This window comes from Hyperolius riggenbachi, chromosome 3 (genome assembly GCF_040937935.1).
Source record: "Hyperolius riggenbachi isolate aHypRig1 chromosome 3, aHypRig1.pri, whole genome shotgun sequence".
Classification (NCBI taxonomy): Eukaryota; Metazoa; Chordata; class Amphibia; order Anura; family Hyperoliidae; genus Hyperolius; species Hyperolius riggenbachi.
Window position 1 is genome coordinate 101,115,897 of NC_090648.1, and position 24,382 is coordinate 101,140,278.

Below are 24,382 nucleotides of genomic sequence, written 5' to 3' on the forward strand. Positions count from 1 at the left end.
AATAGTTCAGAAATTGAACACTAGACTAAGCCTGCTAAGCAGCGGGGGCTGTGACATAACAACTGGGAGGGAGAAGGTGCCCCAAAAAATAGGTGGAGGGGGATGAACGCTATATATATATTATGTGACTAAAAATATAAAAAATATAAATAATAAAAATGGCTTACCTCAAAGGAAGGGCCAAAGCCAATTTTAAACAAAAGGTTTATTATTCATCAGACACTATAAACAATAACGCGTTTCGCGGAACACAGTCAGCTGTCTCAGATCAAATACAAAGCAGTGTCTTTATACTGTAGTCAGTAAGTTTGGAGCGCCAAAAAGCTCAGCTCCAAACTTACTGACTTACCAGATGCCACCATGAACCCCCCCCCCCCCCCAGGGAGTCGTAGCCCCCACCTCCTGCTTGGGCACCGGAGGCAGGCCCGGATTTCTGCAAAGGCCACAAAGGCCGTGGCCTAGGGAGATAAAATCAGATAAGATCAGAAGGGTGGCATGACTTGGAGAGAGAAGAGGTCATATGTCAAAGTAAATCATCTCCTCTGTTCCCGCAGCGCAGCCATCTAGCGCCCTGCTCTGAACTATTAGCTGAATTCCAGAGTTCCCCATTCCCTGCACCTCTCACTTCCTGATGTGTTATAACAATCAGGATCAATCATAACTGTCACCTGATGATGCAATTATGATCGACTTACAGTACAAGTGGATGTGAGAAATACCAGGGATTTACATTACAAAGCAGATAAAACTAAATTCCGCTGAGTTCTAATGCAGGCATTCACAAACATTTCTGCTAGTTTCTTTGCCTTCTTTTTTACAGCTGTGACACTGACCCCAGCAGTTGTAAATTACACTTTCTTATCTAGCCGTAATTTATTGCTTTTTTTTCTTCCTAGCCAGTGATCTCGTCTCTGCTTAAGTTAACTCTTTCCTGACTCATTTTCTGTCCGTCAGTTCCGACCATCTATGAGAACTGCTGCAGCCTGGAATAAAAATGCTGTATGCTTCCCTTTCATTGCTAAACTGTCACTGTCACCTGAGCTGTTGCTACCTCTATGCTAGTGTGTATGGTTTGGCATCCTTCTGCTTTCCTGTAGCATTAGAGCATTCTACCGTCTTAGCCATCAGCAAAAGCAGAGAGTTTTGAATCAGGATGATACCATTTATTGGCTTAAAAGGAAAAAGAGTAATCTTTCTGCTAATAAGCCTTCTTCAGACTTTGTCCCCGTATACTGTCAATATGTTAGAGCACACCGCCACATGTACATTCAGCATTCAAAAGAGATACGTAGATTTTTTCAGCAAATATAAATAAATCTCATTCAGATGCTTTAAAGTGGAGCTGAACTCTTGCACAGGACAGAAGGAAAACAGAGAAATGCACCCTGTATGTATTTAGAGAGCCTTTCGAATTCTTCCACATCTTTGTCTAATCACAAATTTGATATCTTCCCTGTGTCACCTGACTGCCACAGCATATAAGCTTATTTTAAAGCACAAGATGTTAATATATTTGCTTCCATGAAAGTAGGAATTAGACACACTGTCTATTTATTGCAGGATTTGTATCAGCTGTAACAAAAATGTTTTTATGTAAAGGTTATGTTGTTGCGTATCTTTTAGAGCAGAGAGGAAGTTCTGAGTTCAGGTCCACTGTAATTACAACAGAACATCCAAAGTGGGTCTTGACAGGATGTTTGCTACTTACCTGTTCTCTGTTTTGGATGGGCTTCTCTCCGTTGCTCTGCCCTGCCACCTGTTTGTGGCTCCGACTGCAGCCAGTCGCACAGAGGACAAAGAAGCAGCGCATGCTCTGGCCACTCACGCTCCCTGTCACCTGTTTGTGGCTCTGACTGCAGCCAGTCGCACAGAGGATAAAGAAGCAGCGCATGCTCTGGCCACTTGCGCTCCCTGTAATTTCCTGCTCCTGCCCAGATGTGCACAGCAACCGAGGCCAGTATAGTGTTATGCATTCTTGACAAGTACCGATCATACATCACCGTAATTTCTCAAGTATGCATGCCCAGAACACTATCGGCTGCTGTGCACATTCGGGCAGGAGCGCAAATTTCCATCGTGAGAGGAGAGAAGCATCCACTGATTCTTTGTTCAATGAGGAGCACAGCAGCACAACTGAAATGAGCCCATTCAAACCAGTGATCACTAGTCAGATAGTTGGCCAGAATGTTTTTTGGTGGTGGTGGTGGGGGTGGGGGGGGGGGGGCGCTTGGTGACAGCAGGCCTAGGGCACTGGTAAGTACAAATCCGGCCCTGACCGGAGGTGGGGAAGAGCCCCTTGTCCATGGATTGGATAAGGGCTCAGGGGAGAGGGGGAGGCTTGGGCGCCCCTCCCTCCCGATGCCCTCCCATATCATGGACCATGTGTGCTGGTATAGCTCAGGGTGCGAAGCCCCACTCACCCTGTCAGAATTCTAACGGTTTTATTTATGCAGGAAAAACTGTCATATGTATAGGTTTTAAATTTTAATGTTCTATGCAAAATTTCATTGTAAACTGTAAAGTTGGGTTACTTCTTTAAAATATTGCTATGTGACATCTGAGCATATTCCAGGCTGTAAAGCTTATAAGATTATTTTAACTTTCAAGCTGGTGATGATTTGAGACAGTGAAACACTCTTGTGGGATTGTTTTGGTTCTAGACAATTTTGTTTACATGTTCCTTGGCTTGAAGGCCAGTACAGCCAGCAAGAAAAGATAAAAATTTCCCAGGCAGAGAAAGTCAAAATATGAAAGATATAAAATATAAAACAAGGTGTTTTCCCAGTTAGTTATAAAATCAACATTATTAATACTGTTTGTTATTTGTTATGAAAGGCTGACCTCTGCCGGTTGAAATTAGATATTTATTTCTTCATCAGAAAGACAAATATATGGAAAAGGATTTTATATTATCAAGATTTAATGTGCAATTATTTCTTATATGATTAACTGTTTTAAGAAGAATTATATAATAAGCTTTATATTTAAATAAGTATATTAGAAGCCCTGTATGTTTTAATAAGTTTTAAATTGCTGAAGGCTCTTGCAGGTCTGTGTTAGTGTCAATCTGACCTGGGAAAGTACCAAGACATTCCAACATAATTAACAGCGAACACTTTATCAGAAATGCGTCATGAATGACATTGTTTAGTCTCCATGTCTGGGTCAGCCAACAGATAAGATGGCTGTTGACGTCCATTTTTAATTACGTGCGTCAGAAATGACCTAAACAAAATGTCAAGCACTCCAAATGTAAATTCCCACAAGATAAGGTAATTAAGAATTTATAAACAATAATATTGTGACTTAGGAAATCAAAACATGATAAAGCATTGACGCACGGAAGCTTTAGCCAATCAGAGTCTGGGATTCAGGGAAAGTCCAGATTAGGCAGCCATATTCCCTCCAACCCCTATAAAAGTAGGGCCTGAAAGCTCATAGTTTGCAGAAGCCCAACAATCTCCTGGGAAGACACATGAATGAGGCAGAAGCTACCTTCCCACACGTGGTTCTAGATGCTGAAGAGATGACAGAGAAGGGGTAATATGCTTAATATTCTGGTGATTTACTTTATTAATTTTTCAGCATTAAGTGTTGTTAAGATGTTAGCAAGAAGTTTTTTTAGAAGTTATTTTTTATGCTTTATTTCTTTAAGAAGATTACTACAAGTTGTACACAGCTACTAGATACCCAGCTATTGATACAGATGAGACTACTTTTGATCCTATTCTACATAACACAACCGTTATATTCTCTTTTGAATGTGCTTAGTAGATTGATGATCGCTTGGCTATAAAGCCTTGATAAGATGGAATACTGTTATAAGGAAACACTACTTGGAACTGTTCATATTTTGTATATATGCTGTATGATAAGCAAATACAATTTTTTATATTAAATCATATACTGAGTGCTCTGATTCATTTCAAGGTACACCGTCAATCTATAATTACTGTTATAGAGGGTTCAGACCCCACTATGCCGGATTTATATGATAGCAACGCTTTAAGGGCTGGTCCTTTACTGAGTTGGCAATCATGAAAAAGGCAAGAACCGTTCAGGTTTTTGACAACCCGGGGCTCCACATTCTGGATATCCCGGCCTGCATGGGGAACAAGGGCTTAAAGAACCTCAGGAGGGGGAACCCCACATCGTATTTTTTAAAAATTTCGCAAACGCAAAAAATTGTGTTCAAGGCGAACTGCGAACAGGCCAATGTTCACAGAATACTGCCCGCCGGCGAACTGTTCGGGCCATCTCTAGTGGAGACAGGCCCTTAGGAAATCATTGCTGTGCAAATTTGTGTGCCTGAAAAAATGCAGCAATTCGCACCTTCTGGAAACAGGCCCCTGAAGTTATCATGTTGTGGCTAAACTTTTAGAGCACAGAAGAAGTTCTGAGTTTACATCCACTGAACTTTTGCACAGGACTGAAGGAAAACACAGAGAAATGCACTCTGTATGTATTTAGAGAGTTTAGCCTGTCTAATCCCCCCTCATCTGTGACTAAGCACAACTGTAATTTGCTCAGCTGTGTCAGCTCAGTAATATCTGTTGCCTGGGCTGAGCAGCTAATTTGTAAACAAAGGCAGGGGTGCCACCAGCCTACAAGCGAGGCACTCCCCCGCTCTGGAGTAGTCCGCCTTTTTCTGCTGGCGGCCTGCCCTGTGCTCTGGTCTGTCTCCGCAACTTACATGCCAGCGTTTCATCGACTATTCCTCTCAGCGCTCTCCTCGCTCTCTCTCCTGTCCTCGGGCCCAGTCGAGCGCCCTGTTGCCATGGTTGCACGGCGGACAAATGAGAACAGATTTAGGTTAAGAATGGATATAGGGTCTCTATCTCATTTGTTAACCGGGGACTACCAGTATTTTGCTAGTATTTGGCCCCACCCACAGCATGTCATGGCCACAGCCACTTTTTCACTGCGGTGGTCGGGCCACGCCCATTTCGGTGAGGGGGCCCCAAATTATGAGCTGCTTGGGGCCACGAAAACCTTAGCTGCACCCCTGAACACAGGATGTTAACAATATGTCTGCTTCCGTGAAAGCAGGAAGTAGACACACTGCAGATTTATTGCAGGATTTGTATCAGCTGCAACAAAGAAATGTTTTTTTTAAGGTTATTATGCTGTTGCTTATCTTTTAGAGTAGAGAAGAAGTTCTGAGTTTAGATCCGCTGCAGAGGCTGGTCTCACTTGCTGCGCAGAGCTCCTGCAGTGGAACTTGTTACAGTAATGAATAAGAAGCTTGGCTGCACAAAACAAACGTGAGCTCCCGGAGATCGCTGGACCTTGTGCTGCAGCTACAATTATCTCTGCATGCAGGCGCTGGGGGATTATTACCTTCGGGGGTCGGTGGGGGGCTGGGGGGGGGGTCTCCTGAAGATTAGAGTTAAATATTGCAAGAGCACATGTAAAATTAAAGGCACTTATCTTTGCATATGGCAATGTGTGCTTGTTAATCTCTGGCCAATGGCTGACACATAGACCCCCAGCTTGGAGCTGACTAATAAGAGATTGAGGTCTCTGCCATGGAGAATGATTGAACGCATATGCCATGAACTCTTCCCTTGAAATTACTGGTTATTCTATTTGTGCAGCTGGGATTGTTTTCCCTGTTGGCATTGTTATAAGTTTAAATGACTGGCAGTAAAAGTATATTCCCTTCTCTGTGGCAATTGGCCCTCTGGGTACCAAGGATGCTGTTATTCTCTGATGCTGAGACCCGTTTTAATCAGCCAGTGATCCCGTCATCTAGTGTGGCTTACGCCCCCTCCTGCCTGCCTGATGCTGCACAACCGTTTCCCACTGGTGCTCTTTTCCCCCCTCCCTGGGTAACTGAGAAAGCAGTTTCTTTAAGTGCTGGATTAGCAAAGTTACCAAATTGAATTCTGTCCTTTCTGTGACTACATAGCGAGAGCCACTTCCATAGGGGGATATGTGAGATGGGGGAGGGGGGACCACAGGCACTCAGAGGAGAGAGGGCAGAGGAGCATGGGAGAGATGTAGGGAGGAGAGCTGGGAGGGAGAGAAGCTCAGAGTTTAAAGGGAGAAACAAGGACTGAAGGAAAAAGCCGGGAAGTAGATTTATAAAAGAAGGATTGTTCAGTCTTTTCTAATAAAATCATACATGAGTATATTGCATGTATATATTTTTACTTATAGTAATAAAGGGTTTTTGTTTTTTAGTCTTTTTGGTATTTTTAACTTTCTGTGAAAGCATTGACTAAAGGCCCATACCCACTTGGCGATTTCCGTAAACGATTTTGCATGAAAACAGGTTTTTTTGCGCGATATCACAAAACATAGCTTAACACAAACTCGTCAAGCGACGTTTAACAACGCATGTTTTTGAATGACCAACATGTCCGATTAAGTCATTGAGGATCGATTGCAATAAATGACCCTGCTCAACTTGGTCAAGCAGCACAGGTGAGATGTTAAAGGTCCCCCTCACCACAGCAGCTCTCCTTCTGCTTCTTCCTCCAAAAGCAGGCTGTACTGTCTCTCACATCCAAATCAGGGCCGGTTCTAGAAAGGCACATATGAGGAGGCAGTCAGAAATGTGAAGGGGACATCATGTTCGAGCACAAACTTTTTCAGTAAGGCTTGTGCGACGGTGAAAAAATGGGTGTGGCCATGATGTCATGTGGGCGGGGCTAACTGTAATGTAACACGTAAGAGTGAGGTGAAAATGCAAGAACCATTACTTCCAACACATGAAATGCAAGAACCATTACCTCCAACACATAAAATGCAACAACCGTTATCGCCGGCACATGAAATGCAAAAATGTTTACCTCCGACACATTAAATGCAAGAACTATTACTTCCGACACATGAAATGCAAGCAGTACTTCACCATAGAAATCGTAATGCATCAATCTTTCCCTGTAAAATAATTGTAACACAGCAATGATTCACCATAAAATAATTATAATGTGTCAATCTTGCCCAAGAAAATAATCATAACGCAGCAATGATTCACCATAACATAATCATAATGCGGCAATCCTGCACCAGAAAATAGTCATAATGCGGCAATGTTTGTAATGTGGTCAGCGTTTCACCAAAAAATAATCTTAATGTGGGCAGCGTTTCACCAAAAAATGATCGTAATGTGGGCAGCGTTTCACCATAAAATAATCTTAATGTGGCCAGCGTTTCACCAAAAACTAATGCCCACCTGTAAAAAAAAAAAAAGCATTTAGTCACCTGCAGAAGACTCCACTCCTTGGGCCCAGCTTCCCCCGACGATCTTCAGCGACGCAGCAAGCCTGCGAAAGTCCCCTGCTGACAGGGAGAGAGCAGGGCTATGGGAAAATGGCACCCAAAGTCCTGTACTGGAGACACAAATAGTCTCCACTGCAGGGCTTTGGGCGCTATCTTCCCCTAGCCCTGCTCTGCCTGCCGGGAGACTATGCAGGCTGGAGCGGTGAGCTGCAGGGATGAACTAGTGCGCTGTCTATTAGACACAGGACATTTATTTGAGGGGGCCCAGCCCCCTCTCGCCCCACGCTAGAGCCGGCCCTGATCCAAATACAAGGCAGCCTTCCATTGTGTAAAACCATAAAGGTGCCCATACACTCGTCAGATTGGCAGCAGATAGATAAGAAATGCATCTGATGATCTATCTGATGCGTTTTTAGAACATTTTTTACCAGGATAGAATTCCAATAGATTTCAGTTTGAAATTCGATCTGATGGCATTTTTTTGCCATCAGATTTCCATTAAGGCCAATGCAAAATGATAAGCAATCTCATTAGATCGACCTAGATTTTCCACCCTGCCAGTTCGATGGAAAACCATCGAAATCGATCGAAATCGGCCATCGATCGGTCGATTGGCCAACCGATTTGCAATCGATCAATCGATCGATCGATTTGGATCGATCGGTCGGCCAGAAAATCGGCTGAGTGTATGGGCCCCTTTAGTCTTTAAATCCTTTTAAAACTTTAGACTGCAGTTACTCTAGCTGTGCATACAAAGAGCATGTGTGTACGGATTCTCCCCCACTCTTGAACCAGCTGCAGTGGATCTCTATATGCATCCCTCTTCCCATTCGCAGATGTGTTCCACCTGCTATGCACCTCACTCACTTCCTGGCCTCGTCCATGTGGTCACCACGACAGCTCTGCCCTACATGTTTCGTCATGTGACTCATCTGGGTCCTCTCTGAAGTTGAGGATTTAAAGTGGACCTGAGTTCTTGCACAGGACAGAAGGAAAACGTATAGGCTGGGTTCACATATAACATAGCGTGAAAAACTAACGTTTTAGGATGGTGTGTTTGCGATTTTCTATTGCGTTTTTACTGTGTCTGTGTCAGTGCATTTTGTGTTTGCGTGTTTTTTATGCAGATGCATTTTTTATGCATTTTGCATGCGGTTTAATGCGTTTGCGGCTCGCTAATGTGAAACGCATATGCGCTTTTTAATATAAATTTATACAAGTCACTAGGAAGACAACAGGAAGCGAAAACGCATCAGAGATCTTTATTTTTTAATCAAAAACGCATAAAAAAAGTTTCAAAACGCTATGCATATGCGTTACCATAGACTTTCATTATGTGCGTTTTGGCAGCCATCCTGCATAATATGCAACACTACCAGCATTTGCGAAATGCATACTGTAAAAACGCAGTACCATAGACTAACATTGCTGCATAAAACGCAGCGTTTTACCCTAAGCTGGCGTTTCTGCTATATGTGCACCCAGCCAGAGAAATGCACCCTGTGTGTATTTAGAGATTTCAGCCTGTCTAATCCCCCCTCATCTGTCTAATCACAAGCTGTAATTTGATCTCTCCCCTGTGTCACATGATATGAGTTGGCAGATACGCCCCATTTGAAAGCACAGGCTGTAAATAATATGTCTGCTTCCATGAATCAGGAAGTAGAAACAGTGCAGATTTATTTTAGGATTTGTATCAGGTGTAACAAAAGAAATGTTTTTTGTTTAAAGTTTATCATGCGGTTGTGTATCTTTTAGAGCAGAGAGGACGTTCTGAGTTCAGGTCCCTGTGGTGATTGAGGAGGAGTGCTAACAGCAAGATATTGAAATGGTGGTTTTGCTGAATTACTGAAAGGATGTATTCCAAGTACTACATTCCCACTTTTCCATGAGAAGCAGCCCCAGTACACAGACATTCTGCAACAAGGTGGAGATCTCATTGTGCAAAAACAAGCAGTTCTGAGAAGCACACATTATCTTCCTCAAGGGTCCACCGATCTTCATCAAACCTACTCAGGGCCAGCTTTGGGCCGTTCATGACATTTTTTTGGTCTATATAAAACACGCAGAGAAAACAAGGAGAAAAAAATACGGCCGCAAGTATTGAAATCCTGATATGCCTTTGCGTTTGTTTATACAGCCTCTGTTCTCTTGACCCAAAAAGCACAATGAGAATCTCTGAGAACACAAGCAAACACCCGTTGTGACATTAGTCCAATACTATTAATAAGTCTTAGTGTGTGAATACGGGGAAAAGCTTGGCTGCCCTGGGGCCAAACTTGTTTGTGCAGAGGAGGTCAGAGAGACCCGGGCCTCCTCCTCATTACTGTATATATCATCTCTACATTATGGCTATTGTTACAGTCAGGATTTACCATACATTATATGTGCAGCGGGATAATAAAGTATTATTATTATTTATATATTGCCTGTGACATCACCCTCCAAGTCCTGTTCCCTTTACCACAGCTTACCATTCAGACACTGAGGGAATTCTGAAGGCATCCAGCACTGCAGGCATTGTAACGTTTTGGATTGGTTGGCAAGTCCATGCACAGTACGGTTTTGATTGTGTGACAATTGATACAATCTGCAGTCTCGCTAAGGGCCCTTTTCCACTTGCGGTGATTGCGATGCTGAATTGCAAAATCGCAAATCACTATCGATTTTTAAATCGCTAGGGTTTGCTATATAACATAGGAATTGCGGTAGGTATTTTCCACTACTGCGATTCGATTTTTACCAAAAGTGCAATCGTGCTGTGGAGCAATTTTTACAGCGATTTGGTTATGCAATGCATTGCATAGCAAAATCACAATCGCAATCACTGGAAAAAATTATGAACTTGCTGAATTGCAATCGCTAGCGTTTAGCGCAAGTGCTAGCAATTGCTAGTGGAAAAGGGCCCAAAGAGATCGAGTAAGCTGCCATCACTTCTCTTTAGCATGAGAAGACAGAGTATAGCGCAGCACTCGTTGTGCTCTCACCTCTCCGCTAAATGCCAGTGCTGTGCTTACACCTGTCCGCTCACCCCTCGCCCTAGTGCCCAGCATCTCCTACTGCATGTAATGTGATTACACGCTACATGAGGAGAGTTAGGTGCCAGCACTAGATAGAACAGAAAACAGACTGGATGGTCGCACAGACACAGCACTAGACTCCATAGGGATGGCAACTTCTCCGGCACTACACTCTGCCTTTACACACTTTACTGGGGGAGCGCAGGAGGGGGGTGGGAACAGATAGTGGGACAAGGGGACGGAGGGAGGCATAAAAGGGGACAAAATGAGGCACAGTGGGACAGGGAGTCACGGACGCACATAGAGCCAGATCATCCACAATTCAACTTAGGCAGGTGCCTAGGGCCCGGAGAGAGTCTAGGGGCCCAGTTTATGTTCGCTCCAACACATTTTGCCCAAAAAGCTAGGTGGCCTTCAAGGCCATTTTAAAGTCGTTGCTTGCTTAGGGCACCATTTCACCTTAATCTATCTCTGTACACATAGGGGGGAAAAGGTGGCACAGGGAGACTAAAGGTGGCAGAAGGATGTACAGGGATACAGAGGGAGACACAGGGGGCAGAGGTGTTGCACTGGGGACTGAAGGAGGCACAAGGGGACACAGAAGGAGGCACAAACACCTATGGCGGTGTTGTTCAGGTTGGGGTGGGGCTTAGTTTGGAGGTGGGGCTTAATCAGGGGCATGGCGCCACTCAGGACCAATGGCACTCTAGGCAGTAGCCTGGAATGCCTATGCCTAAAAACGTCCCTGCCAACATCTACTGTAGCACTGTACAAAGTTAAATAGTGGGAAGCATAGATACATACGTAGTTCAACACACAGTACAATCAGAATATCCAGCAACATAAGCACAAAAACAAACAAAACATACATTGGTCATGTGTGGATAAAAGAAAACATCAGCAACATCAGTACATGTTAAGTTGATAAAGTACAGCAGAGACAAGAAACACTAGGGGCTTGATTCACAAAGCTGTGCTAACTGTTTAGCACGGGTGTGCTAAACAGTTAGCACGTGAAGTGCCGATCGCGGACTTTTGCGTGCGCAAAGTGCCATGATTCGTGCGATTGTGGACTTTTGCGCATGCAATTTGCCACGATTCACGGCAAATTGCGCACGCAAAAGCCGCGATTGTGCGGATCGTGGTACTTTGCGTGCGCAAAAGTCCGCGATCGGCACTTCACGTGCTAACTGTTTAGCACACCCGTGCTAAACAGTTAGCACGGCTTTGTGAATCAAGCCCTTGGAGTGGGACCCTGTCCTTGTGAGCTTACGAACTAGAGGTTAGAAAAGAACACACCTGATTTTGCACAATACACAAGGGGATTAACCTTGTGGAGAGAGTAAATGTTAAAATGTAACTTTTATTAAATACTTAAAAGAGCACCAGGACACATATTACTAGCTACAAGGAACAAAGTGATAGCAATCGGGTTGGCGGATATATGGTTACTAGTCGTTAAGACAATCCTGCCAATCTCCTATTGAAAGATTGTTAAACCCCACACCAATACCCTACATGTTTCGTTTCATAAAAATAGAAACTTCGTCAGGAGTGAATGCTATACTAAGTGCAAGAGTGCAAAGTGCTAAAATAACAACAACATGATATATATATAAATCACAGAGTACACATGATGGTAAGTAATAAGGCCACAGGCTGCAGCTGGGATGGAGATGTTACATGATGAAGGGGCTAGTGGATGAGGCAGTAAAGCTCAAACTGTGACAAATCATAAGTGCATAGGTACGAATAGCTTACAGGTAGTGTTGGGCGAACAGTGTTCGCCACTGTTCGGGTTCTGCAGAACATCACCCTGTTCGGGTGATGTTCGAGTTCGGCCGAACACCTGATGGTGTTCGGCCAAACTGTTCGGCCATATGGCCGAACTAAGAGCGCATGGCCGAACGTTACCCGAACGTTCGGCTAGCGCTGTGATTGGCCGAACGGGTCACGTGTAGTGTTGGGCGAACATCTAGATGTTCGGGTTCGGGCCGAACATGGCCGCGATGTTCGGGTGTTCGAGCCGAACTCCGAACATAATGGAAGTCAATGGGGACCCGAACTTTCATGCTTTGTAAAGCCTCCTTATATGCTACATACCCCAAATTTACAGGGTATGTGCACCTTGGGAGTGGGTACAAGAGGAAAAAAAATTTAGCAAAAAGAGCTTATAGTTTTTGAGAAAATCGATTTTAAAGTTTCAAAGGGAAAACTGTCTTTTAGATGCAGGAAATGTCTGTTTTCTTTGCACAGGTAACATGCTTTTTGTCGGCATGCAGTCATAAATGTAATACATATAAGAGGTTCCAGGAAAAGGGACCGGTAACGCTAACCCAGCAGCAGCACACGTGATGGAACAGGAGGAGGGTGGCGCAGGAGGAGAAGGCCACGCTTTGAGACACAACAACCCAGGCCTTGCATGAGGACAAGAAGCGTGCGCATAGCAATTTGCGTTTTGTCACCATGCAGTCATAAATGTAATACAGATGAGAGGTTCAATAAACAGGGACCGGAAACGCTAACCCATCACAGATGTTCATTGTTCATGTTACTTGGTTGGGGTCCGGGAGTGTTGCGTAGTCGTTTCCAATCCAGGATTGATTCATTTTACTTTGAGTCAGACGGTCTGCATTTTCTGTGGAGAGGCGGATACGCCGATCTGTGACGATGCCTCCGGCAGCACTGAAACAGCGTTCCGACATAACACTGGCTGCCGGGCAAGCCAGCACCTCTATTGCGTACATTGCCAGTTTGTGCCAGGTGTCTAGCTTCGATACCCAATAGTTGAAGGGTGCAGATGGATTGTTCAACACAGCTATGCCATCTGACATGTAGTCCTTGACCATCTTCTCCAGGCGATCGGTGTTGGAGGTGGATCTGCACGCTTGCTGTTCTGTGTGCTGCTGCATGGGTATCAAAAAATTTTCCCACTCCAAGGACACTGCCGATACCATTCCCTTTTGGGCACTAGCTGCGGCTTGTGTTGTTTGCTGCCCTGCTGGTCGTCCTGGGTTTGCGGAAGTCAGTCTGTCGGCGAACAACTGGCTAGAGGAGGGGGAGGATGTCAATCTCCTCTTTAAAGTCTCCACAAGGGCCTGCTGGTATTCTTCCATTTTGACCTGTCGGACTTCTTTCTTCAAGCAGTTTTGGAACATTGTGTTTGTACCGTGGATCCAGAAGGGTATAAACCCAGTAATTGGTGTTGTCCAGAATGCGCACAATGCGTGGGTCGCGTTCAATGCAGTCCTAGGCCGAAGAGGTCATAGCCTAGGGTCACAAAAACCTGTTTATTTGGGCTATTTCAATGGTAGTGATGGTGACGTACATAAATCTCAGCCATGGCCGTTAGCAACGTCTGAATTTCACGAAATGTCTCATGCAGGTAGAAGACATATTGTTAGACTTGTATTCCAAAGATGGGGTCCCTACATCTCTGCTGACCAGAGTTACAGGGGTCCAAAATTGGTAAAATCCCCCATAGGCTTTCATTGGGCCTCCTATTTACAGTTCCAAAATCTCACATCTTTTCAAAGGGCAATTGATCAGCAGTGGCAAATTTTCTAGCATTGTAGGGACCCTTAGGGGGAACATGACTGGTGAGTTTTGGGCCCCTAGGCCAAAGAGGTCATAGCCTAGGGTCACAAAAACCTGTTTATTTGGGTTATTTCAATGGTAGTGATGGTGACGTACATAAATCTCAGCCATGGCCGTTAGCAACGTCTGTATTTCACGAAATGTCTCATGCAGGTAGAAGACAGATTGTTAGACTTGGATTCCAAAGATGGGGTCCCTACATCTCTGCAAACCAGAGTTACAGGGGTCCAAAATTGTTAAAATCCCCCATAGGCTTTCATTGCCTCCCTATTTCACTTTCCAAAATCTCACATCTTTTCAAAGGGCAATGGCTCAGCAGTACCAAATTTTCTAGCATTGTAGGGACCCTTAGGGGGAACATGACTGGTGAGTTTCGGGCCCCTAGGCCAAAGAGGTCATAGCCTAGGGTCACAAAAAACTGTTTATTTGGGCTATTTCAATGGTGGTGATGGTGATGTACATAAATCTCAGCCATGGCCGTTAGCAACGTCTGAATTTCACGAAATGTCTCATGCAGGTAGAAGACATATTGTTAGACTTGGATTCCAAAGATGGGGTCCCTACATCTCTGCAAACCAGAGTTACAGGGGTCCAAAATTGGTAAAATCCCCCATAGACTTTCATTGCCTCCCTATTTCACTTTCCAAAATCTCACATCTTTTCAAAGGGCAATGGCTCAGCAGTACCAAATTTTCTAGCATTGTAGGGACCCTTAGGGGGAACATGACTGGTGAGTTTCGGGCCCCTAGGCCAAAGAGGTCATAGCCTAGGGTCACAAAAACCTGTTTATTTGGGCTATTTCAATGGTAGTGATGGTGACGTACATAAATCTCAGCTATGGCCGTTAGCAACGTCTGAATTTCACGAAATGTCTCATGCAGGTAGAAGACATATTGTTAGACTTGGATTCCAAAGATGGGGTCCCTACATCTCTGCAAACCAGAGTTACAGGGGTCCAAAATTGGTAAAATCCCCCATAGACTTTCATTGCCTCCCTATTTCACTTTCCAAAATCTCACATCTTTTCAAAGGGCAATGGCTCAGCAGTACCAAATTTTCTAGCATTGTAGGGACCCTTAGGGGGATCATGACTGGTGAGTTTTGCCACTGCTGAGCCATTGCCCTTTGAAATGGTGTGAGATTTTGGAACGGTAAATAGTAGGCCCAATAAAAGCCTATGGGGGATTTTACCAATTTTGGACCCCTGTAACTCTGGTTTGCAGAGATGTAGAGACCCCATCTTTGGAATCCAAGTCTAACAATATGTCTTCTACCTGCATGAGACATTTCGTGAAATTCAGACGTTGCTAACGGCCATAGCTGAGATTTATGTACGTCACCATCACTACCATTGAAATAGCCCAAATAAACAGGTTTTTTGTGACCCTAGGCTATGACCTCTTTGGCCTAGGGCCCCGAAACTCACCAGTCATGTTCCCCCTAAGGGTCCCTACAATGCTAGAAAATTTGGTACTGCTGAGCCATTGCCCTTTGAAAAGATGTGAGATTTTGGAAAGTGAAATAGGGAGGCAATGAAAGTCTATGGGGGATTTTACCAATTTTGGACCCCTGTAACTCTGGTTTGCAGAGATGTAGGGACCCCATCTTTGGAATCCAAGTCTAACAATATGTCTTCTACCTGCATGAGACATTTTGTGAAATTCAGACGTTGCTAACGGCCATAGCTGAGATTTATGTACGTCACCATCACTACCATTGAAATAGCCCAAATAAACAGGTTTTTGTGACCCTAGGCTATGACCTCTTTGGCCTAGGGGCCCGAAACTCACCAGTCATGTTCCCCCTAAGGGTCCCTACAATGCTAGAAAATTTGGTACTGCTGAGCCATTGCCATTTGAAAAGATGTGAGATTTTGGAAAGTGAAATAGGGAGGCAATGAAAGTCTATGGGGGATTTTACCAATTTTGGACCCCTGTAACTCTGGTTTGCAGAGATGTAGGGACCCCATCTTTGGAATCCAAGTCTAACAATATGTCTTCTACCTGCATGAGACATTTCGTGAAATTCAGACGTTGCTAACGACCATGGCTGAGATTTATGTACGTCACCATCACTACCATTGAAATAGCCCAAATAAACAGGTTTTTGTGACCCTAGGCTATGACCTCTTTGGCCCAGGGGCCCAAAACTCACCAGTCATGTTCCCCCTAAGGGTCCCTACAATGCTAGAAAATTTGGTACTGCTGAGCCATTGCCCTTTGAAAAGATGTGAGATTTTGGAAAGTGAAATAGGGAGGCAATGAAAGTCTATGGGGGATTTTACCAATTTTGGACCCCTGTAACTCTGGTTTGCAGAGATGTAGTAGCCCCATCTTTGGAATCCAAGTCTAACAATATGTATTCTACCTGCATGAGACATTTCGTGAAATTCAGACGTTGCTAACGGCCATAGCTGAGATTTATGTACGTCACCATCACTACCATTGAAATAGCCCAAATAAACAGGTTTTTTGTGACCCTAGGCTATGACCTCTTTGGCCTAGGGGCCCGAAACTCACCAGTCATGTTCCCCCTAAGGGTCCCTACAATGCTAGAAAATTTGGTACTGCTGAGCCATTGCCCTTTGAAAAGATGTGAGATTTTGGAAAGTGAAATAGGGAGGCAATGAAAGTCTATGGGGGATTTTACCAATTTTGGACCCCTGTAACTCTGGTTTGCAGAGATGTAGGGACCCCATCTTTGGAATCCAAGTCTAACAATATGTCTTCTACCTGCATGAGACATTTCGTGAAATTCAGACGTTGCTAACGGCCATGGCTGAGATTTATGTTTGTCACCATCACTACCATTGAAATAGCCCAAATTACCAGGTTTTTTTGACCCTAGGCTATGATCTCTTCGGCCTAGGACTGCATTGAACGCGACCCACGCATTGTGCGCATTCTGGACAACACCAATTACTGGGTTTATACCCTTCTGGATCCACGGTACAAACACAATGTTCCAAAACTGCTTGAAGAAAGAGTCCGACAGGTCAAAATGGAAGAATACCAGCAGGCCCTTGTGGAGACTTTAAAGAGGAGATTGACATCCTCCCCCTCCTCTAGCCAGTTGTACGCCGACAGACTGACTTCCGCAAACCCAGGATGACCAGGAGGGCAGCAAACAACACAAGCCGCAGCTAGTGCCCAAAAGGGAATGGTATCGGCAGTGTCCTTGGAGTGGGAAATTTTCTGACACCCATGCAGCAGCACACAGAACAGCAAGCGTGCAGATCCACCTCCAACACCGATCGCCTGGAGAAGATGGTCAAGGACTACATGTCAGATGGCATAGCTGTGTTGAACAATCCATCTGCACCCTTCAACTATTGGGTATCGAAGCTAGACACCTGGCACAAACTGGCAATGTACGCAATAGAGGTGCTGGCTTGCCCGGCAGCCAGCGTTATGTCGGAACGCTGTTTTAGTGCTGCCGGAGGCATCGTCACAGATCGGCGTATCCGCCTCTCCACAGAAAATGCAGACCGTCTGACTGAAATTAAAATGAATCAATCCTGGATTGGAAACGACTACGCAACACTCCCGGACCCCAACCAAGTAACATGAACAATGAACATCTGTGATGGGTTAGCGTTTCCGGTCCCTGTTTATTGAACCTCTCATCATATTAAATTTATGACTGCATGGCGACAAAATACAAATTGCTATCCGCACGCTTCTTGTCCTCATGCAAGGCCTGGGTTGTTGTGTCTCAAAGCGTGGCCTTCTCCTCCTGCGCCACCCTCCTCCTGTTCCATCACGTGTGCTGCTGCTGGGTTAGCGTTACCGGTCCCTTTTCCTGGAACCTCTTATATGTATTACATTTATGACTGCATGCCGACAAAAAGCATGTTACCTGTGCAAAGAAAACAGACATTTCCCGCATTTAAAAGACAGTTTTCCCTTTGAAACTTTAAAATCGATTTTCTCAAAAACTATAAGCTCTTTTTGCTAAATTTTTTTCCCCTCTTGTACCCACTCCCAAGGTGCACATACACTGCAAATTTGGGGTATGTAGCATGTAAGGAGGCTTTACAAAGCACGAAAGTTCGGGTCCCCATTGACTTCCATTATGTTCGGAGTTCGGGTCGTACACCCGAACATCGCGGCGATGTTCGGCGAACGTTCGTGAACCCGAACATCTAGGTGTTCGCCCAACACTACTTACAGGTATAAAATACCTTAAAAAATATCCTAGTGAACAAACATTTATGCCAGTGTTATATTATATACAGTATTCACTAGAGATTGCCCGAACGGTTCGCACGCAAACCAATTTGTGCGAACTTCGGTAGTTCGCGTTCGCGGTGAACCGTGAACTATATGCGAGTCGACCTGCCCCCTATACTACATCATTAGGGTCAACTTTGACCCTTTACATCACAGTCAGCAGACACAGGGTAGACAATCAGGCTACATTCCCTCCTGGAGCTCCCCCCCCCCTTATAAAACGCAGGAATCGTCAGCCTTTTTACTCACTTGTGTGGCTGCAGTAATTAGAGAAGGGAGAGAACCTGCTGACATAGGGAAAGCTTAGTTAGGCTCTTGTGTTAGGCTTGTTATGGTTGTTAGGCTTGTTGCTCCTTCTTGCTGATACTTATTGCTAAAAAGCACTCCTCATCCCCAACAACTCTTTTGAGAGCTAATGTTGTTCTTGTGATCTAATTTTTTTTGTGTGTGTCCCACAGACACTTGTGTTGCTTATACAGCCCTATAAGTGAGTCGCAGCTGCTGGACCTTGGCCCCTTGGTAATTCCTACTGTGCCACTACCAGGCCCAGCACATTCAGTGACTACCTATGTGTGTGACAGCTGCACATTTGTAATACCAATCACTGCATACCCACCTGTTCAGTGAACCTACCTACCTATGTGAGCGCACGCAGTGTTATATACCAGTCAGTCGCTGCGCCTGTTCACGGTACCTGTGTGTGTGACAGCTGCACATTTGTAATACCAATCACTGCGTACCCACCTGTTCAGTGCACCTACCTACGTGAGCGCACGCAGTGTTATAAACCAGTCAGTCACTGCACCTGTTCACGGTACCTGTGTGTGACAGCTGCAGAACACAGAACACCTCATCTTCCTCAGCTTCTGCACGGAACCATGACATATCTGTCTCCTCCTGCTCTGATTCTGGCACCCCACTTAACACTGAGTCGGTCGCGACCACCAAAGTGCCATCACCCCAGGGCTCAGCGGTGTGGAAATTTTTTTGTTTGTCTGCCTAAGATGAGAGCAATGCCATCTGTACTCTATGCCACCAATAATTGAGCCCTGGAAAGACCAAGACCCGCGTAGGGACAACTTCCTTATGAAGGCACATGATGAGGACAAAGCACAAACTGCAATGGGATGACCACCTGAGGAAAAGCAGCACACAAAAGAAAAGCCACACACCGCAGTGGAAGATACCAGGCCACAATTATTTCTCAAAAAAGGTGATACCCAAACTGTACCGTGATGTTGAAAGGCAAGTGGTATCATCTCTGGCACACAGCATTGGGTCAAGGGTCCATCTGACCATGTGGTCTGGAAAGCACGGTCAGGCCTGCCCGAAGACTAAGTCAGTCTTCACACACAGCATCTCTGCCTGCACGCCGTGTGACTGCCTGCCCCAAGAATAAGTCGTTTCCCACACAGCATCTCTGCCTGCAGGCTGCTTGAATGCCTTCTCCGCCACCACCAACAGGGTCCAGGACTCCAGGCGAATTCCTGAATTTTAATAATAATAATTTTTCTGGTGGGTGTACATGCCTGCCTAATTTTTCTGGCTGCACTGCAGCTGCAACAACAAAACAAAAGGCATGTACATGTGTCAATTCCCCTTCGTGATCGTTACCTTTCCACGGTGAAGGGGCTTGCGTATCACAATGAAGCAATGATCAACGGCTATATGAGTGTCTCGTGGGGGGCACACCCAAGATAATAAGGTAGTTGCTTTATTGTGGACAGACCAAATTCGATCAGCTGGACAGTCACTGTTCTGTCATTGAGCTACCTCAGCCCGGCGACCATATAGGCTTGAAAACTGCCATGGCCTGCACTCTCGCCATGGTGCGCACCGGTCCAGTACGGCCATCACTACACAAACAGCTGTGTGCGGTGCGTTACACAGTGAGTTTGGTCTGTCAGTGTGAAGCAGTACTCTAATTGCACTCCCCGATTTATGTATACACATGCAAGATGTTTTAAAGCACTTTAGGCCTCCAATTTAGAATGCAATGTGATTTCTGCCCTTAAAACGCTGCTGTGCGTCAAATCCGGATTTTTCCCCGGGGCTTTTGGCGTGTATCCCACTCCGCCATGCAAAAACTCAGATGTTAGACCCCTTGAAACATCTTTTCCATCACTTTTGTGGCCAGCATAAATGTTTCTAGTCTTCAACGTTCGCATCCCCATTGAAGTCTATTGCGGTTCGCGAAAGTTCACGCGAACCAAACTTTTTGCGGAGGCTCGCGTTTGAGGTTTGCCAACCAAAAATCGGAGGTTCAAACCATCTCTAGTATTCACCTGTAATTCTGAAAACCTGAAACAAGCAGCTGAAAATATATCAGAAAAGATGTGAAAATTCCTGACTATATCGTTTTAAAAAAAAGAGACATAAGCTACATCTTAATACATAAGGCAGAACAAAGTCCTGGTGACCAAGGAGAACATCTGAAGAAACTTTGGATTATTGTGGCTCTGTGCAAATAACAAGCTGACACATCACTGAATTCCAGCGGTTCTGGAGGTGTGTTTAGATTATAGGGACAAAAATGGAGGATTTGCATATTCAGCAGTGATGCATTGTGGGACACCTCAGGAGCACACTCCAAACTGAATAATCACAAATACCTTCTTTTGTTTTGCATAACATTTTAGTAAGAGGGCTTTTTGGTCCTTTGTAGCCCCTTACACACTCCTAGGAGTTTTAGTTCACCATGAGCTTGCTGGGTAATCTGTAACTTGAAGAAACTAATAGATCCAGAAAACCTGAATGGGATTTTTTTCTTTATTTGGACTTCTATGTTGTAGAGGAACATAATGGGCTTGATTCACAAAAGAGTGCTAACTGATAGCATGGGCGTTTTCGTGCGAATTTCCGCATTTGCGTGCGATTGCGAATTTTCACGCAAAACGATAATGTTTTTGCATGCAACCATGAATTTTCGCTCTCAAACGATATCGATTTTGCACGGAAATTTGCGTTTGCACACGAAAACGTTATTGTTTCGTGCAAAAATTCTCGATCGCGCGCACCGTGAAAATTCGCTCGAAAACGGCCGTGCTGTCAGTTAGCACTCTTTTGTGAATCAAGCCCTGTGCTTGGTAAATGGTTAGTGAAATGATAATTTGGTTGCTGTTACCTGCAGAAAGAGTTCTCTGTATCATACCTAGGAAAATCTAGATATATTAACAAATTCTCAGTGCAGACACAAATACATGACAGCAATAACAAAACTGCTGTCTGATTAACCTTTTAGGACTTCTGGTAGCACCCAGGGGCGTAGCAATAGGGGTTGCAGAGGTTGCGACCGCATCGGGGCCCTTGGGCCAGAGGGGCCCCGAAGGGCACTCCCTCAATTGCAGTATTCGCTCTCTATTGGTCCTGTGCTCATATTAATCACTTCTATAGATACTTTGAATAGTAGTAATCATTAACAAATTGTTCCCCATCCTCTTCTTGCACCTCTTACACTGTAATTGCCATTGGCAGGTTTTGGTACGCCGTATCAATTGTTATGTATAGAGTGCTTGGGGGGGGGGGGCCCATGTAAAACTTGCATCGGGGCCCACAGCTCCTTAGCTACGCCACTGGTAGCACCTTACAGCAGGGGTGCTCTTTGTTTGGCTCTCTTTAGAGAGGAAGTAAGAAAAGCAGCTCTACCTGCTGATACTCTATTGTTGTCAGGAGGCACTGCTCAGCTTATAAAGGTGCTATTGTCAAGCACTTACTTCAGCTGTATCTTTTGTATCCTAACCTAAATAAGTAAACACCATTTGCTCTTAAAGGGGAACTTCAGCCTAAACAAACATACTGTCATTAAGTTACATTAGTTATATTAATTAAAATAGATAGGTAATATAATCTCTTACCCACCCTGTTTAAAAAAAACAGGCAAATGTTTGTGATTTCATGGGGGCAGCCATCTTTTTGGTTGAAAGGAGGTGACGGGGAGCATGAGACACGGTTCCAACTGCCCTGTGTCCTGATCACCCCCACCAGCTGTGCGCGCTAGGCTTCAAATCTCAAATTAAAAATTAAAAAAAAAAATGTGCCAAAACAGCTAAAGGAGAACAGCAACATCAGAAATCCCATCATGCTTTGCACAGCATCAGGGGAAAAATGCCCGGGCAGTTTTCTTCTGTGCAGCTAAAAATGAGGCTTGGGTAAGACATTTTGATGCTGTGAAACTATTAAAGAAACACCAAGCCTTTTCAGTGCTGCTGAGTAGATTTTTAGTCTGAAGGTTCACTTTCAGCCCAATGACATATATATAAAAAATAGGAAAACATGTTTTTATTGAATATTATGTCAGAGTTGTATACCGCTTTATGGTCTATATGACTACATTACAGGTTTTTTTTTAAATAGGCATGAAATAAGGAGAAAGGACTAGAACCCTAGTCATATTTAAATATTGGATTCTTTTATGTTTTATTACTTTGGTTATGACTATAACCCTTGAAACAATAAAAGATAGGTGGAAATGGACCTAGTTTGCTTGTGCTTCTGTTTAGCTTCTGGACCTCAGTTTAATGCACTTAATGGAAAATGTTTGTTTTCTTCTTTTTAGCTCACACCAGCCTCACTCTCTCTGTATCAGCATCTGGCTCCTGGCCCCAACACACCGATTGTATCCATGCAAACGAGCAGTGCTCTGCCGACCAAGTGTGCAGCTCCAGGTACCGGACTCTGCGGCAATGCCTAGCAGGGAGAGACCGGGATGTCCTGCTGTCCAGCCAGGAGTGTAAAAGTGCTCTTGAAGTCCTGCAGGAGAGCGCCCTCTACATGTGCCGCTGCCAGAGAGGGATGAAGAAAGAGCTTACATGTCTTCAGACGTATTGGAGTATACATGCTGGCTTAACTGAGGGTAAGTAGAAAAAGACATCAACAGTCTCCCTATACTGTGGTACACCAGGCTGTAGACAGGCTGTCAGCACTCAGCAGGCATCTTCCAATACCTTGACAGATTTCTGCACAGAGGTTCCGAACGTGGTAGAAGCTTCCGTTTTGTGCAAGCGCCTGTCAGTTGCATAGCAATTGCATTCTCCCATGCTCATATGAATGTGTCTGACATTTCAGTGTAAGTCTATGATATAGCAGTTTAGCAGTGGAACTGTGTGACAGATGCTGCATGCAGTGACCAAGAACTGTGACCCATCGGTGAGGTTAATGTATGGCTGTAGAGTACCAATCAGGAATCAGAGCCGGTTCCTCCAAGGCAAACATAGGCAGTTGCCTAGGGCCTTGAGAGAGTCTAGGGCAGGCATGGGCAACAGTCCTATGTTTGTGGAAGCCTTGCCTGTCCTTAGAAACCAACTGTGCTCAGAGCATCAGTGATCTGCCAGTTTAGATTTTCATAGCCAGTTGCCGTATTCCCTTGCTGTGGGAAGTATCATGTTCCTGTGCCCTTTCTCTTATCTAAAGGAAAGAACTTGCAGAGTAAGCCAGTCCCAGCTGAGTAACATGATGGTTGCTGGCTCATACTTTGCTCATCTGAAAATCATCTAATGTGTGTACCCGCCTTTGTAATTATTAAAAAAAAACACAAAACTGTTGCAGTTTGTTTAAAGTGTACCGGTGGTGACATTTGACATGATGAGATAAATGTGTAGATACAGTGCCAAGCATATTAATAACTAGGCTGTTTCTTTTTTTGTTTTTTTGTTTTGGTTTCTGCTTGAAAGAGCTAACACTTGTATGCAAGTTTCGCTCCAGTCGAGACCCAAACGGACTATAGGGACTGTAGTGTGAGTGTGGCCCTCACTGACAATGAATTACCATAAAAGTCTTTCCTGGCAGAGAACAGCGTCTGAAAGCAGTGAATAGATAAAAAGGTCCATAGTGTATATATATATATATATATATATATATATATATATATATACAGTATATCATATACAGTATATATATATATATATACACACTATATATATATATATATATATATATATATATATATATATATATATATATATATATATATATATACAGTATAGTCAGACAATACAGTTGCAAGTAGAACTTTTCCCACTTTTAGTAATGATGAGTTTTTGGGGTGAGTTTCAAGGGTAAAGTGTTAATGGTATGACGAAGGGAATCTCCCCAAAGGAGGGATTCATAGAACTTTTGACAGGGAGACCAGAGTGGAAAGGGTCATCATGGGAGAGGGTCAACAAGATACTAATCGTTTCATGTTGATGAACATTTAATGTAAATTTCAGCAGCTTCCTACTCTGTCAAAAACATAAAGAAATGTTTTCAGTACTGATTTTTTTTAAAGGTCACATCTCTATTCGATCACATAAGAATGAGATTATA

At 44.2% G+C, this 24,382-nt stretch overlaps 1 protein-coding gene across 1 annotated transcript in view; it reads left to right on the plus strand.

Annotated features, from left to right (window-relative positions):
- Positions 1-24,382, plus strand: part of GFRA2 (GDNF family receptor alpha 2) — a 111,314-nt gene that overhangs the window by 57,674 nt on the left and 29,258 nt on the right. Inside the window, exon 2 of the mRNA XM_068274707.1 lies at positions 22,635-22,931. Coding sequence (XP_068130808.1) covers positions 22,635-22,931 — 297 coding nt within the window. The remainder of the gene's footprint in view (positions 1-22,634; positions 22,932-24,382) is intronic.